We start from the raw sequence: 12187 nt of genomic DNA on the forward strand, positions 1-12187 counted from the left end.
CTACTTCTTTTTTAATCAAACCACTCTCCATGACTCTCTCCCTTTGCATGCCACCCCAGTGCAAACACCCTACATTTGCCACCCATCATCAAACACATTCAACAGTCCTTCAAAATATTTGATCCATTTCCTCCTTACTTCATCACCACATGTTACCATTTCACCTTTTGTCCACTTCACCAGTATTCTTACTTGTTCTGCTGTGTTTCACACATCATTAACCTCCTTCCAAAACATCTTATTCTCCCTAAAGTCTACCGACGCTTACTCATTCCAGCTTTATTTGCTGTCTGCTTCAACCCCTTCATTATCCTCTTGACCTCTTGCTGTTTTCTCCTGTACATCCCCCAATCATTTGCACTCCTTCCTTGTAAGTACAACCTAAATGCCTCTATTTTCTTTTTCACTAGAAACTTTACCTCTTCATCCCACCACTCACTACCCTTTCTAATCCAACCACTTCCCACCTTTTACATGCCACATCCATCTCTTGCACATGCCAGCACTGTTTCCCTATATACCTCCCATATCTCACCCACTCCCTTTGCTTTATTACTCTCACTTTTCATCATTCTACATCCTTTCACTCTTGGTATTTCTTCACACAAGTGTCATTTCCAAGTTCACTTACTCTCACATGTCTCTTCTTACCGACATTGTTTCCTCTTTTCCAAAAAATCTCTACATATTATCCCCACCTCCACCAGATAGTGATCAGACTTCCTGCCAGCTGCCTTCTCTGAGAACATTTACATCCAAAAGTCTCTCTTTACATGCCTTTTAATTAATATGTAATCCAGTAATGCCCACTGACCATGTGTCCTTCTTACATACATATACTTAAGTATGTCTTTTTAAACCAGGTACTCCCAATCACCAGTCCTATTTCAGCACACAGTTCCACAGGCTGTTCATCATTTCCATTCATAATACTGAACACCTCATGCCTCCAACTGCCACATTACTCACCTTCATGTTCAAATCACATATCACTAATACCAGGTCTCTTACATCAAAACTGCTGACATGCTTATTTAACTGCTCCCAAGACACTTTTCTCACGATCTTTTTTTTCTCATGGGTAGGTGCATAAGCGCCAATAATCACCCATCTCTTGCCATCCATTTTATTTGTACCCATATCAGAGTAGAATTTACTTCCTTACTCTCTTTTACACACTCCCTTAATTCCTACTTCAGGAGTAGTGGTACTTCCTCCTTAGCTCTTGTCCTCTCAGCAACCCCTGACTTTACTCTGAAGACATTTTTAGACCATTCTTCCCCTTTTCCCTTGAGCTTTGTTTCACTCAGAGCCAGAACATCCAGGTGTCTTTCCTCAAACATTCTACTTATCTTTCGTCTTTTCTCGTCTAAGTTATATACACACACATTTAGATGCCCCAGCCTGAGCTTTCAAGGAGGCTGAACACTCTACTTGGTTCCTTCTGTTCAGTCTTTTATAGATTGAAATACAAGAAATGGTGTGTTTCCAGCCCTCTTTTCCTGCCCATTTAGTGAACTTGTACAACACTCATGGAATACTGAAGTAGAATTCTTTCTTCCCAACCAAAAGGTTGAAAGAATTAAATTTCTTTTTTATTGTCATTGTGTTGAATGTTCTCCCTTTTTTGTGTGTATGAGGGGAAGCAATGTAGTCTATTTGTGTTAAGATTTACTGCTTTTTGTTATAAATCTACTTTTCTATAACTTACATGCATGATTCCTGTACATATGTGACCCTTTGCTTTGAAATACAGAGTGCATGCACAGATGTAAAGCAGCCAGAATCAGGCATTTATCTGCCCTGCCAGGTTATATCTGGAAATAGTAAAATAGTGTTGATAGAGATGCTTTGTGGAAGGTGTTACAAATATATGTTATGGGAGGAAAGCTAGTAGAAGTAGTGAGGAGTTTTGAGAGAGAGAGAGAGAGAGAGAGAGAGAGAGAGAGAGAGAGAGAGAGAGAGAGCAGTTCCATGTCAAGGAGAGTCAGTGTTGGGGGTGAGAGATGTCATTACGGCTGTTTCATCTGTTCATGAATGGGATGGTGAGGGAGATGAATGCAAGGTTCTTGTAGAGAGGAGTAGGTATGCATAGTGCTGAGGGTGAGGGGGGGGCCAGTTAGTGAGTCAATCATTGTTTGCTGATAATACAGCACTGGTGGCAGACTCAAGTGAGAAACTCCAGAAAATGATGTTGGAGTTCAGAAGAGTGTATGAAAGGAGAAAGTTGAGAGTAAATGTGAATAAAAGTAAGGTTTTTAGGTTTAACAGTAAAAAGAGAGAGGTTGTCTGGATTGTGAGTTTGGAGAGCACTTGGAGGAAGTAAAGTCTTTTAGACACTTGGGAGTGAATATGGCAGTAATTGGAACCTTGAGAAGTGGAAGAGAGATGTATGTAGGTGAGGGGGCACAGTTCTTGGGTGCAGTGGATATGGGTATATTAAGCAGTCGGCAAGCACAGAAAGGTTTTTGGGGCCTGGTTGTGGATGGGGGTTCTAGTTTTGATGCATTACACATGACAGCTAGAGAGTGGATGTGAGTGCATAAGACCATTTCTTCATCAGTTCCCAGTGCTTCCTTGCTGATGTGGGAAATGGTGAACATGTATGAAAAAATACTAAAAATGTGCGTGTGATATTCTAGTGGCCATAGATGAATTTTTTGTAGGAATTATCATTTGTTGAACATAGATACAGCAACAAATTCTTTCTTGCCTCAGTTTATCAAAACTTAAGTATTCTTTCAAATATGTTTTTCTTTTCATACTTTGACATTTCATGCATAAATAGGATTGTGTCAAGAACAAACAAAAACAGCACTCATTTTCTTTCACCCTCTCTTTAGTTGTTTATATAATGCCCTGAAATTATAGTCCCTTATCCACAGCCAAGCCCCAAAGACCTTTCTGTGATGTCCAAGAATGCTTCATATCCCCAGGTTAAGCCCATTGTCCTGAGTTCTCCAAAGACATTAATTATTTATTGATATGCTATCAGCTAGGTATGCATAAGTATGTTCATGTAATTCTGATATGCTAGTCTTCACTTCATTTTCTTTTTGGTGGTTTTAAGAAGAAGATTCGTCTACAGCATGAACACCTGAATTGAATCACAGGCAGTTGATACTTATTGTAAACTGAGCTGTGATACAGAATTTATGTAAAGGGCAGATGTTGGATGAGGTTATATCGACCAGGTAAAATGAGGGAATGAGTTAAAGGAAATGAGGGAGATGTGCACTTTAAAGCCTTTGATCATGTGGCAATTGATTTAGAGTTTGAGGATAATACTATCATCAGTATTATCATATTGACATGGAATCACTTTTGTATCGGATACACCTGAACACTTAATTGCACTGTGATATATCATTAACCGATAAGAGATTTTGGAGAAATTTATTCATGTCTATCATAATGGTTATTTTTTCTTTTCTCTTCTAGATTTGTTTCATAAGGATTGCTTAAATGACTGGGCAAGTCAGTTGCCCCCTCACACAGCCCCTGCTGGTTATAAGTGTCCTGTGTGCTTCAAACCTGTTTTTCCTGCTGAAAATCTAGTGTCTCCTGTGGCTGACCATCTGAAGGAGAACCTTGCAGCTTTCCCATGGGCACGAACTGGACTGGGTTTGCCTCTGGTATTTTTGTTCTCTTTTTCAGTGGAAAAACATTTTATTTTAAGTTGTATGGTTTTCTTGTTTCCTAAGAAATGCACCTGATAAAATTATAGGTACAGTAGTTTGCATGACCAGTTACATATAATTTTTTACTGCATTAGACATAAGTAAAAGAAAAATAGTAACACTACTGCCAAGCCTTCCCATATAATTAGCAATTGCCTCTTAGATAGGCACAAACTATTAAAGATACAATGCTCCAAGCTCTCTTACCCATCACATATTTTTTCTCATTTTGCAGTCTCTGAGTGAGCATGAGAAATATTTTTTTGGATATCTTGAAGATAGTGAAGGCTGGGATGTTCCAGTATTTAGTGTATCCAGTAAGGAAGGACTGGCTCTCCTCACTGTTCACTGACACAGCTGTTGTAGTGGAAGCCGGCTTCTTATGGACCTATCATGGCCAATCAGAGATCACCTAAGAGATGACATCAGTGATCCACAGGGTCCCATCTACTAGCACCTCATAGAATCATTATGGATCCTGTGCTGTCAACTTGCCTGTTACTAGTTACCACAATGAATTTTTCATCCTTTGGCATAGTGAAAAAAATTCTATTTAGCTTCTTAAGAGAATAGCATACTGTACATATGGTGTGGTCACTTAAGAATACACATACATATATAAGTATGTATATTCATTATACATAATCACTGTTTCCTGCATCACTGAGATAGTGCCAGGAAACAAACAAAAAATGCCCATCTGCTCATATGCACATATATACATAGATACCCATACATGCACACATACATACTTATACATATACACATATACATATATATACATACACAGACATGTACATATATATACACATGTACACATTCACACTTGCCCACCTCCAGCCATTCCTGGCTCCACTGTGACATACAGGAAAAAGCATCACCATCCCCTGCTTCAGCAACATAGCACCAGGAAAACAGACAAAAAAAGGCCACATTCACTCACACTAAGTCTCTAGCTGTCATGTGTAATGCACCGAAATCACAGCTCCCTATCCACATCCAGGCCCCATGGATTTTTCCATGGTTTACCCCAAAAGCTTCATATGCCCTGGTTCAGTCCATTGACAGCACATCAACCCCGGTATACCACATCATTCCAATTCCCTCTGTTCCTTGCATGCCTCTCACCCTCCTGTATGTTCAGGCTCTAGTCACTTAAGATCTTTTTCACTCCATCCTTCCACCTCCAATTTGGTCTCCTGCTTCTCCTTGTTCCCTCAACCTCTGACACTTATATTCTCTTTGTCAATCTTTCCTCACTCATTCCTTTGTCAATCTTTCCTCACTCATTCTCTCCATATGTCCATACCATTTCAGCACACCCTCATCTGCTCTCTCAACCAGACTCTTCTTATTTCCTCTCATCTCTCTTACTCTTTCATTACTTACTCGGTTAAACCACCTCACACCACGTATTGTCCTCAAACATTTTGTTTCCAACACTTCCACCCTCCTCCTTACAACCTTATTGATAGCCTATTCCTTGCAACCATATAAATCTGTTGGAACTACTATTCCTTTAAACATACCCATTTTTGCTCCAAGATAATGCTCTCTCTGTCATGACTCCCAGAACCCTCGCCCCATCCCCCACCCTGTAACTCACTTCTGCTTCCATGGTTCCAATTGCTGCTAACTCCACTCCCAGATATCTGAAACAATGCATTTCCTCCAATTTTTCTCCATTTAGGCTCACATCCCATTAACTTGTCCCTCAGCCCTACTGAACATAGTAACCTTGCTCTTATTCGCATTTACTCTAAACTTTCTCCTTCCACACACTTTTCCAAACTTAGTCACCAACTTCTGCAGTTTCTCACTTGAATCAGCCACTAGGGCTGTATCATCAGCGAACAGCAACTGACTCACTTCCCAGGCCCCCTTATCCCAACATACTGCATACTCGCCCCTCTCTTCAAAACTCTTGCATTTACCTCTCTAACCACCCCATCCACATTATAAATATTTATATATATATTTATTATACATAATTGCTGTTTCCTTCTTCAGTGAGGTAGCGCCAGGAAACAGAAGAAGAATTGCCGATCTACTCATATACACATATACATAAATGCATACATGTGCACATATACATACATATTCATATCAACATATGCATACACATATGCAGACATTACATACATACACACGCACATATTCATACTTGCTTCGCTTCCCAGCCTCACAGAAAAACAGCATTGCTATCCCCTTCTTCAGCGAGGCAGCGCCAGGAATACAGACAAAAAAGGCCCCGTTCAGTCTCTAGCTGTCACGTGTAATGCACCAAAACCACAGCTCCCTATCCACATCCAGACCCCACAGACCTTTCCATGGTTTACCCCAGATGTTTCACATGCCCTGGTTCAGTCCATTGACAGCACGTTAACCCCGGTATACCACATCGTTCCGATTCACTCTATTCCTTGCACGCCTCTCACCCTCCCGTATGTTCAGGCCCCTTTCGCTCAAAATCTTTTTCACTCCATCCTTCCACCTCCAATTTGGTCTCCCACTTTTCCTTGTTCCTTCCACCTCTGACACATATATCCTCTTTATCAATCTTTCCTCACTCATTCTCTCCATGTGTCCACACCATTTCAACACACCCTCTTCTATCTCAACCATACTCTTTTTATTTCCATCTCTGTTACCCTTACATTACTTGCTCGATGAAACCACCTCCCACCACATATTGACCTCAAACATTTCATTTCCAACATATCCGCCCTCCTCCATACAACTCTATGTATAGCCTGTGCCTCGCAACCGTACAACATACCAATTTTTGCTTTCCGAGATGATGTTCTCTCCTTCCACACATTCTTCATCGCTTCCAGAACCTTTGCTCCCTCCCCTACTCTGTGACTCATTTCTGCTTCCATGGTTCCATCTGCTGTTACGTCTACTCCCAGATATCTAAAACACTTCACTTCCTCTGATTTTTCTCCATTCAAACTTACATCCCAATTATCTTGTCCCTCCACCCAACTGAATCTAATAACCTTGCTCTTATTCACATTTACTGTCAACTTTCTCATTTCACACACTTTTCCAAACTCAGATACCAACCTCTGCAGTTTCTCACATGAATCAGCCACCAGCGCTGTATCATCAGCGAACAACAACTGACTCACTTCGCAGGACCTCTGATCCACAACAGACTGCGTACTTGCCCCTCTCTCCATAACTCTTGTGTTTATCTCACTAACAACCCCATCCATAAACAAATTGAACAACTGTGGGGATATCACTCACCCCTGCTGCAAACTGACATTCACTGGGAACCAGTCACTCTCCTCTTTTCCTACTCATACACATACCTTATATCCTTGGTAAAAACTTTTCACTGCTTCTAGCAACTTACCTCCCACACCCTATACTCTTGAAACCTTCCACAAAGCATCTCTGTCAACCCTCTCATATACCTTCTCCATATCCATAAATGCTACATACACATCCATTTCTTTTTCTAAGTATTTCTCACATACATTCTTCAAAGCAAACACCTGATCCACACATCCTCTACCACTTCAGAAACCACACTGATCTTCCCCAGCCTGATGCTCTGTACATGCAGTTGAGAATATAATTGGTGTACATAGGGTATTCATTGTTTTGAATGGAAATGATGAAGAGCTTGGGGATTTTTGTGCTGAAAAAAGACTGGTGATTGGGAAAGGGCCAGTTTAAAAAAAGGGGTTATACATAATCATGCCCTTTCTGGAGGGGGGGGGGGCTATTTTGTGTGTGGTTTGGGGTGGAACAGGAAAAGGGTGAAGGGGAAACAAGTATGGATATGTACCTGTGTTTATATGTATCTGTCTGTGTGTGTATATGTGTGTATACGTTGAAATGTATATGTACGTTTATGTGTGTCTGTGTGTGTGTGGTTGTTTCTGTATATACACTGTATGTGGGTGGGTTGGGCCATTCTTTGTCTGTTTTTCCCTTTCACTTCCTTTTCTGATGTGGTACAGCATGAACACCTGAATTGAATCACAGGCAGTTGATACTTATTGTAAACTGAGCTGTGATACAGAATTTATGTAAAGGGCAGATGTTGGATGAGGTTATATCGACCAGTAAAATGAGGGAATGAGTTAAAGGAAATGAGGGAGATGTGCACTTTAAAGCCTTTGATCATGTGGCAATTGATTTAGAGTTTGAGATAATACTATCATCAGTATTATCATATTGACATGGAATCACTTTTGTATCGGATACACCTGAACACTTAATTGCACTGTGATATATCATTAACCGATAAGAGATTTTGGAGAAATTTATTCATGTCTATCATAATGGTTATTTTTTCTTTTCTCTTCTAGATTTGTTTCATAAGGATTGCTTAAATGACTGGGCAAGTCAGTTGCCCCCTCACACAGCCCTGCTGGTTATAAGTGTCCTGTGTGCTTCAAACCTGTTTTTCCTGCTGAAAATCTAGTGTCTCCTGTGGCTGACCATCTGAAGGAGAACCTTGCAGCTTTCCCATGGGCACGAACTGGACTGGGTTTGCCTCTGGTATTTTTGTTCTCTTTTTCAGTGGAAAAACATTTTATTTTAAGTTGTAGGTTTTCTTGTTTCCTAAGAAATGCACCTGATAAAATTATAGGTACAGTAGTTTGCATGACCAGTTACATATAATTTTTTACTGCATTAGACATAAGTAAAAGAAAAATAGTAACACTACTGCCAAGCCTTCCATATAATTAGCAATTGCCTCTTAGATAGGCACAAACTATTAAAGATACAATGCTCCAAGCTCTCTTACCCATCACATATTTTTTCTCATTTTGCAGTCTCTGAGTGAGCATGAGAAATATTTTTTTGGATATCTTGAAGATAGTGAAGGCTGGGATGTTCCAGTATTTAGTGTATCCAGTAAGGAAGGACTGGCTCTCCTCACTGTTCACTGACACAGTGTTGTAGTGGAAGCCGGCTTCTTATGGACCTATCATGGCCAATCAGAGATCACCTAAGAGATGACATCAGTGATCCACAGGGTCCCATCTACTAGCACCTCATAGAATCATTATGGATCCTGTGCTGTCAACTTGCCTGTTACTAGTTACCACAATGAATTTTTCATACTTTGACATTTCATGCATAAATAGGATTGTGTCAAGAACAAACAAAAACAGCACTCATTTTCTTTCACCCTCTCTTTAGTTGTTTATATAATGCCCTGAAATTATAGTCCCTTATCCACAGCCAAGCCCCAAAGACCTTTCTGTGATGTCCAAGAATGCTTCATATCCCAGGTTAAGCCATTGTCCTGAGTTCTCCAAAGACATTAATTATTTATTGATATGCTATCAGCTAGGTATGCATAAGTATGTTCATGTAATTCTGATATGCTAGTCTTCACTTCATTTTCTTTTTGGTGGTTTTAAGAAGAAGATTCGTCTACAGCATGAACACCTGAATTGAATCACAGGCAGTTGATACTTATTGTAAACTGAGCTGTGATACAGAATTTATGTAAAGGGCAGATGTTGGATGAGGTTATATCGACCAGTAAAATGAGGGAATGAGTTAAAGGAAATGAGGGAGATGTGCACTTTAAAGCCTTTGATCATGTGGCAATTGATTTAGAGTTTGAGATAATACTATCATCAGTATTATCATATTGACATGGAATCACTTTTGTATCGGATACACCTGAACACTTAATTGCACTGTGATATATCATTAACCGATAAGAGATTTTGGAGAAATTTATTCATGTCTATCATAATGGTTATTTTTTCTTTTCTCTTCTAGATTTGTTTCATAAGGATTGCTTAAATGACTGGGCAAGTCAGTTGCCCCCTCACACAGCCCTGCTGGTTATAAGTGTCCTGTGTGCTTCAAACCTGTTTTTCCTGCTGAAAATCTAGTGTCTCCTGTGGCTGACCATCTGAAGGAGAACCTTGCAGCTTTCCCATGGGCACGAACTGGACTGGGTTTGCCTCTGGTATTTTTGTTCTCTTTTTCAGTGGAAAAACATTTTATTTTAAGTTGTAGGTTTTCTTGTTTCCTAAGAAATGCACCTGATAAAATTATAGGTACAGTAGTTTGCATGACCAGTTACATATAATTTTTTACTGCATTAGACATAAGTAAAAGAAAAATAGTAACACTACTGCCAAGCCTTCCATATAATTAGCAATTGCCTCTTAGATAGGCACAAACTATTAAAGATACAATGCTCCAAGCTCTCTTACCCATCACATATTTTTTCTCATTTTGCAGTCTCTGAGTGAGCATGAGAAATATTTTTTTGGATATCTTGAAGATAGTGAAGGCTGGGATGTTCCAGTATTTAGTGTATCCAGTAAGGAAGGACTGGCTCTCCTCACTGTTCACTGACACAGTGTTGTAGTGGAAGCCGGCTTCTTATGGACCTATCATGGCCAATCAGAGATCACCTAAGAGATGACATCAGTGATCCACAGGGTCCCATCTACTAGCACCTCATAGAATCATTATGGATCCTGTGCTGTCAACTTGCCTGTTACTAGTTACCACAATGAATTTTTCATCCTTTGGCATAGTGAAAAAAATTCTATTTAGCTTCTTAAGAGAATAGCATACTGTACATATGGTGTGGTCACTTAAGAATACACATACATATATAAGTATGTATATTCATTATACATAATCACTGTTTCCTGCATCACTGAGATAGTGCCAGGAAACAAACAAAAAATGCCCATCTGCTCATATGCACATATATACATAGATACCCATACATGCACACATACATACTTATACATATACACATATACATAAATGCATACATGTGCACATATACATACATATTCATATCAACATATGCATACACATATGCAGACATTACATACATACACACGCACATATTCATACTTGCTTCGCTTTCCCAGCCTCACAGAAAACAGCATTGCTATCCCCTTCTTCAGCGAGGCAGCGCCAGGAATACAGACAAAAAAAGGCCCCGTTCAGTCTCTAGCTGTCACGTGTAATGCACCAAAACCACAGCTCCCTATCCACATCCAGACCCCACAGACCTCTCCATGGTTTACCCCAGCTGCTTCACATGCCCTGGTTCAATCCATTGACAGCACGTCAAACCGGGTATGCCACATTGTTCCAATCCACTCTATTCCTTGCAGGCCTTACACCCTCCTTTATGTTCAGGCCCCAAACCCTCAAAATCAATTTCACTCCATCCTTCCACCTCCAATTTGGTCTCCCACTTCTCCTTCCCTCCACCTCTGACACAAATAGCCTCTTTGCCAATCATTTCAACACACCCTCTTCTGCTTTCTCAACCATACCCTTTTTGTTACTACACATCTCTCTTACCCTTTCATTACTTACTCGATCAAACCACCTCACACCACATATTGTCCTCAAACATTTCATCTTCAACACATCCACCCTCCGCACAACCCTATTTATAGCTCATGCCTCGCAGCCAAGTAACGTTGTTGGAACCACTGTTCCTTCAAACATACCCATTTTTGCTCTCCTAGATAACATTCTTGTCTTCCACACATTCTTTAATGCTGCCCTGTGACTCACTTCCACTTCCATGGTTCCATCCACTGCCAAGTCCATTCCCAGATACTTGAAATGCTTCACTTCCTTCAGTTTTTTCCATTCAGACTTACCCCCCAATTAACTTGTCCATCAACCCTACTGAACCTAATAACCTTGCTCTTATTCACATTTACTCTGAACTTTCTTCTTTTACACACTTTACCAAACTCAGTCACCAACTTCTTTAGTTTCTCACCCGAATCAGCCACCAGCGATGTATCATCAGTGAACAACAACTGACTCTTTTCCCAAGCCCTCTCATCCACAACAGACTGCATACTTGCCCCTCTCTCCAAAACTTTTGCATTCACCTCCCTAACCACCCCATCCATAAACATATTGAACAACCATGGACCCATCGTGCACCCCTGCCACAAACCAACATTCACTTCAAACCAATCACTTTCCTCTCTTCCTACTTGTACACATGCCTTACATCCTTGGTAAAAACTTTTCACTGGTTCTAGCAACTTACCTCCCACACCATATACTCTTAAAACCTTTCACAGAGCATCTCCATCCACCCTGTCACATGCCTTCTCCAGATCCATAAATGCTACATACAAATACATCTGTTTCCTAAGTATTTCTCACATGCATTCTTCAAAGCAAACACCTGATCCACACATTCTCAACCACTTTTGAAACCACACTGCCCTTCCCCTATCTGATGTTCTGAACATGCCTTTACCCTCTCAATCAATACCCTCCCTTAAAATTTCCCAGGAATAATCAACAAACTTATGCCCCCTGTAATTTGAATGCTCACCATTATCCCCTTTGCCTTTGTACACTGGCACTGTGTATGCATTCTGCCAATCCTCAGGCACTTCACCATGATCCATACATACATTAGATATCCTTATCAACCAATCAACACAGTCACCCCCTTTTTTGATAAATTCCTCTCCAGTACCATCTAAATCCACCGCCTTTCTGGCTTT

The 12187-nt window shown here is 40.3% G+C and overlaps 1 protein-coding gene across 1 annotated transcript in view; it reads left to right on the top strand.

The window, feature by feature from the left end:
• Positions 1 to 12187, top strand: part of LOC139750716 (zinc finger protein-like 1 homolog) — a 118645-nt gene that overhangs the window by 32748 nt on the left and 73710 nt on the right. The window contains exon 3 of the mRNA XM_071665391.1: positions 3442 to 3635. Within this exon, the coding sequence (XP_071521492.1) occupies positions 3442 to 3635 (194 nt within the window). The remainder of the gene's footprint in view (positions 1 to 3441; positions 3636 to 12187) is intronic.

The sequence above is a fragment of the Panulirus ornatus genome, chromosome 10, assembly GCF_036320965.1.
Source record: "Panulirus ornatus isolate Po-2019 chromosome 10, ASM3632096v1, whole genome shotgun sequence".
NCBI classification, from domain to species: domain Eukaryota; kingdom Metazoa; phylum Arthropoda; class Malacostraca; order Decapoda; family Palinuridae; genus Panulirus; species Panulirus ornatus.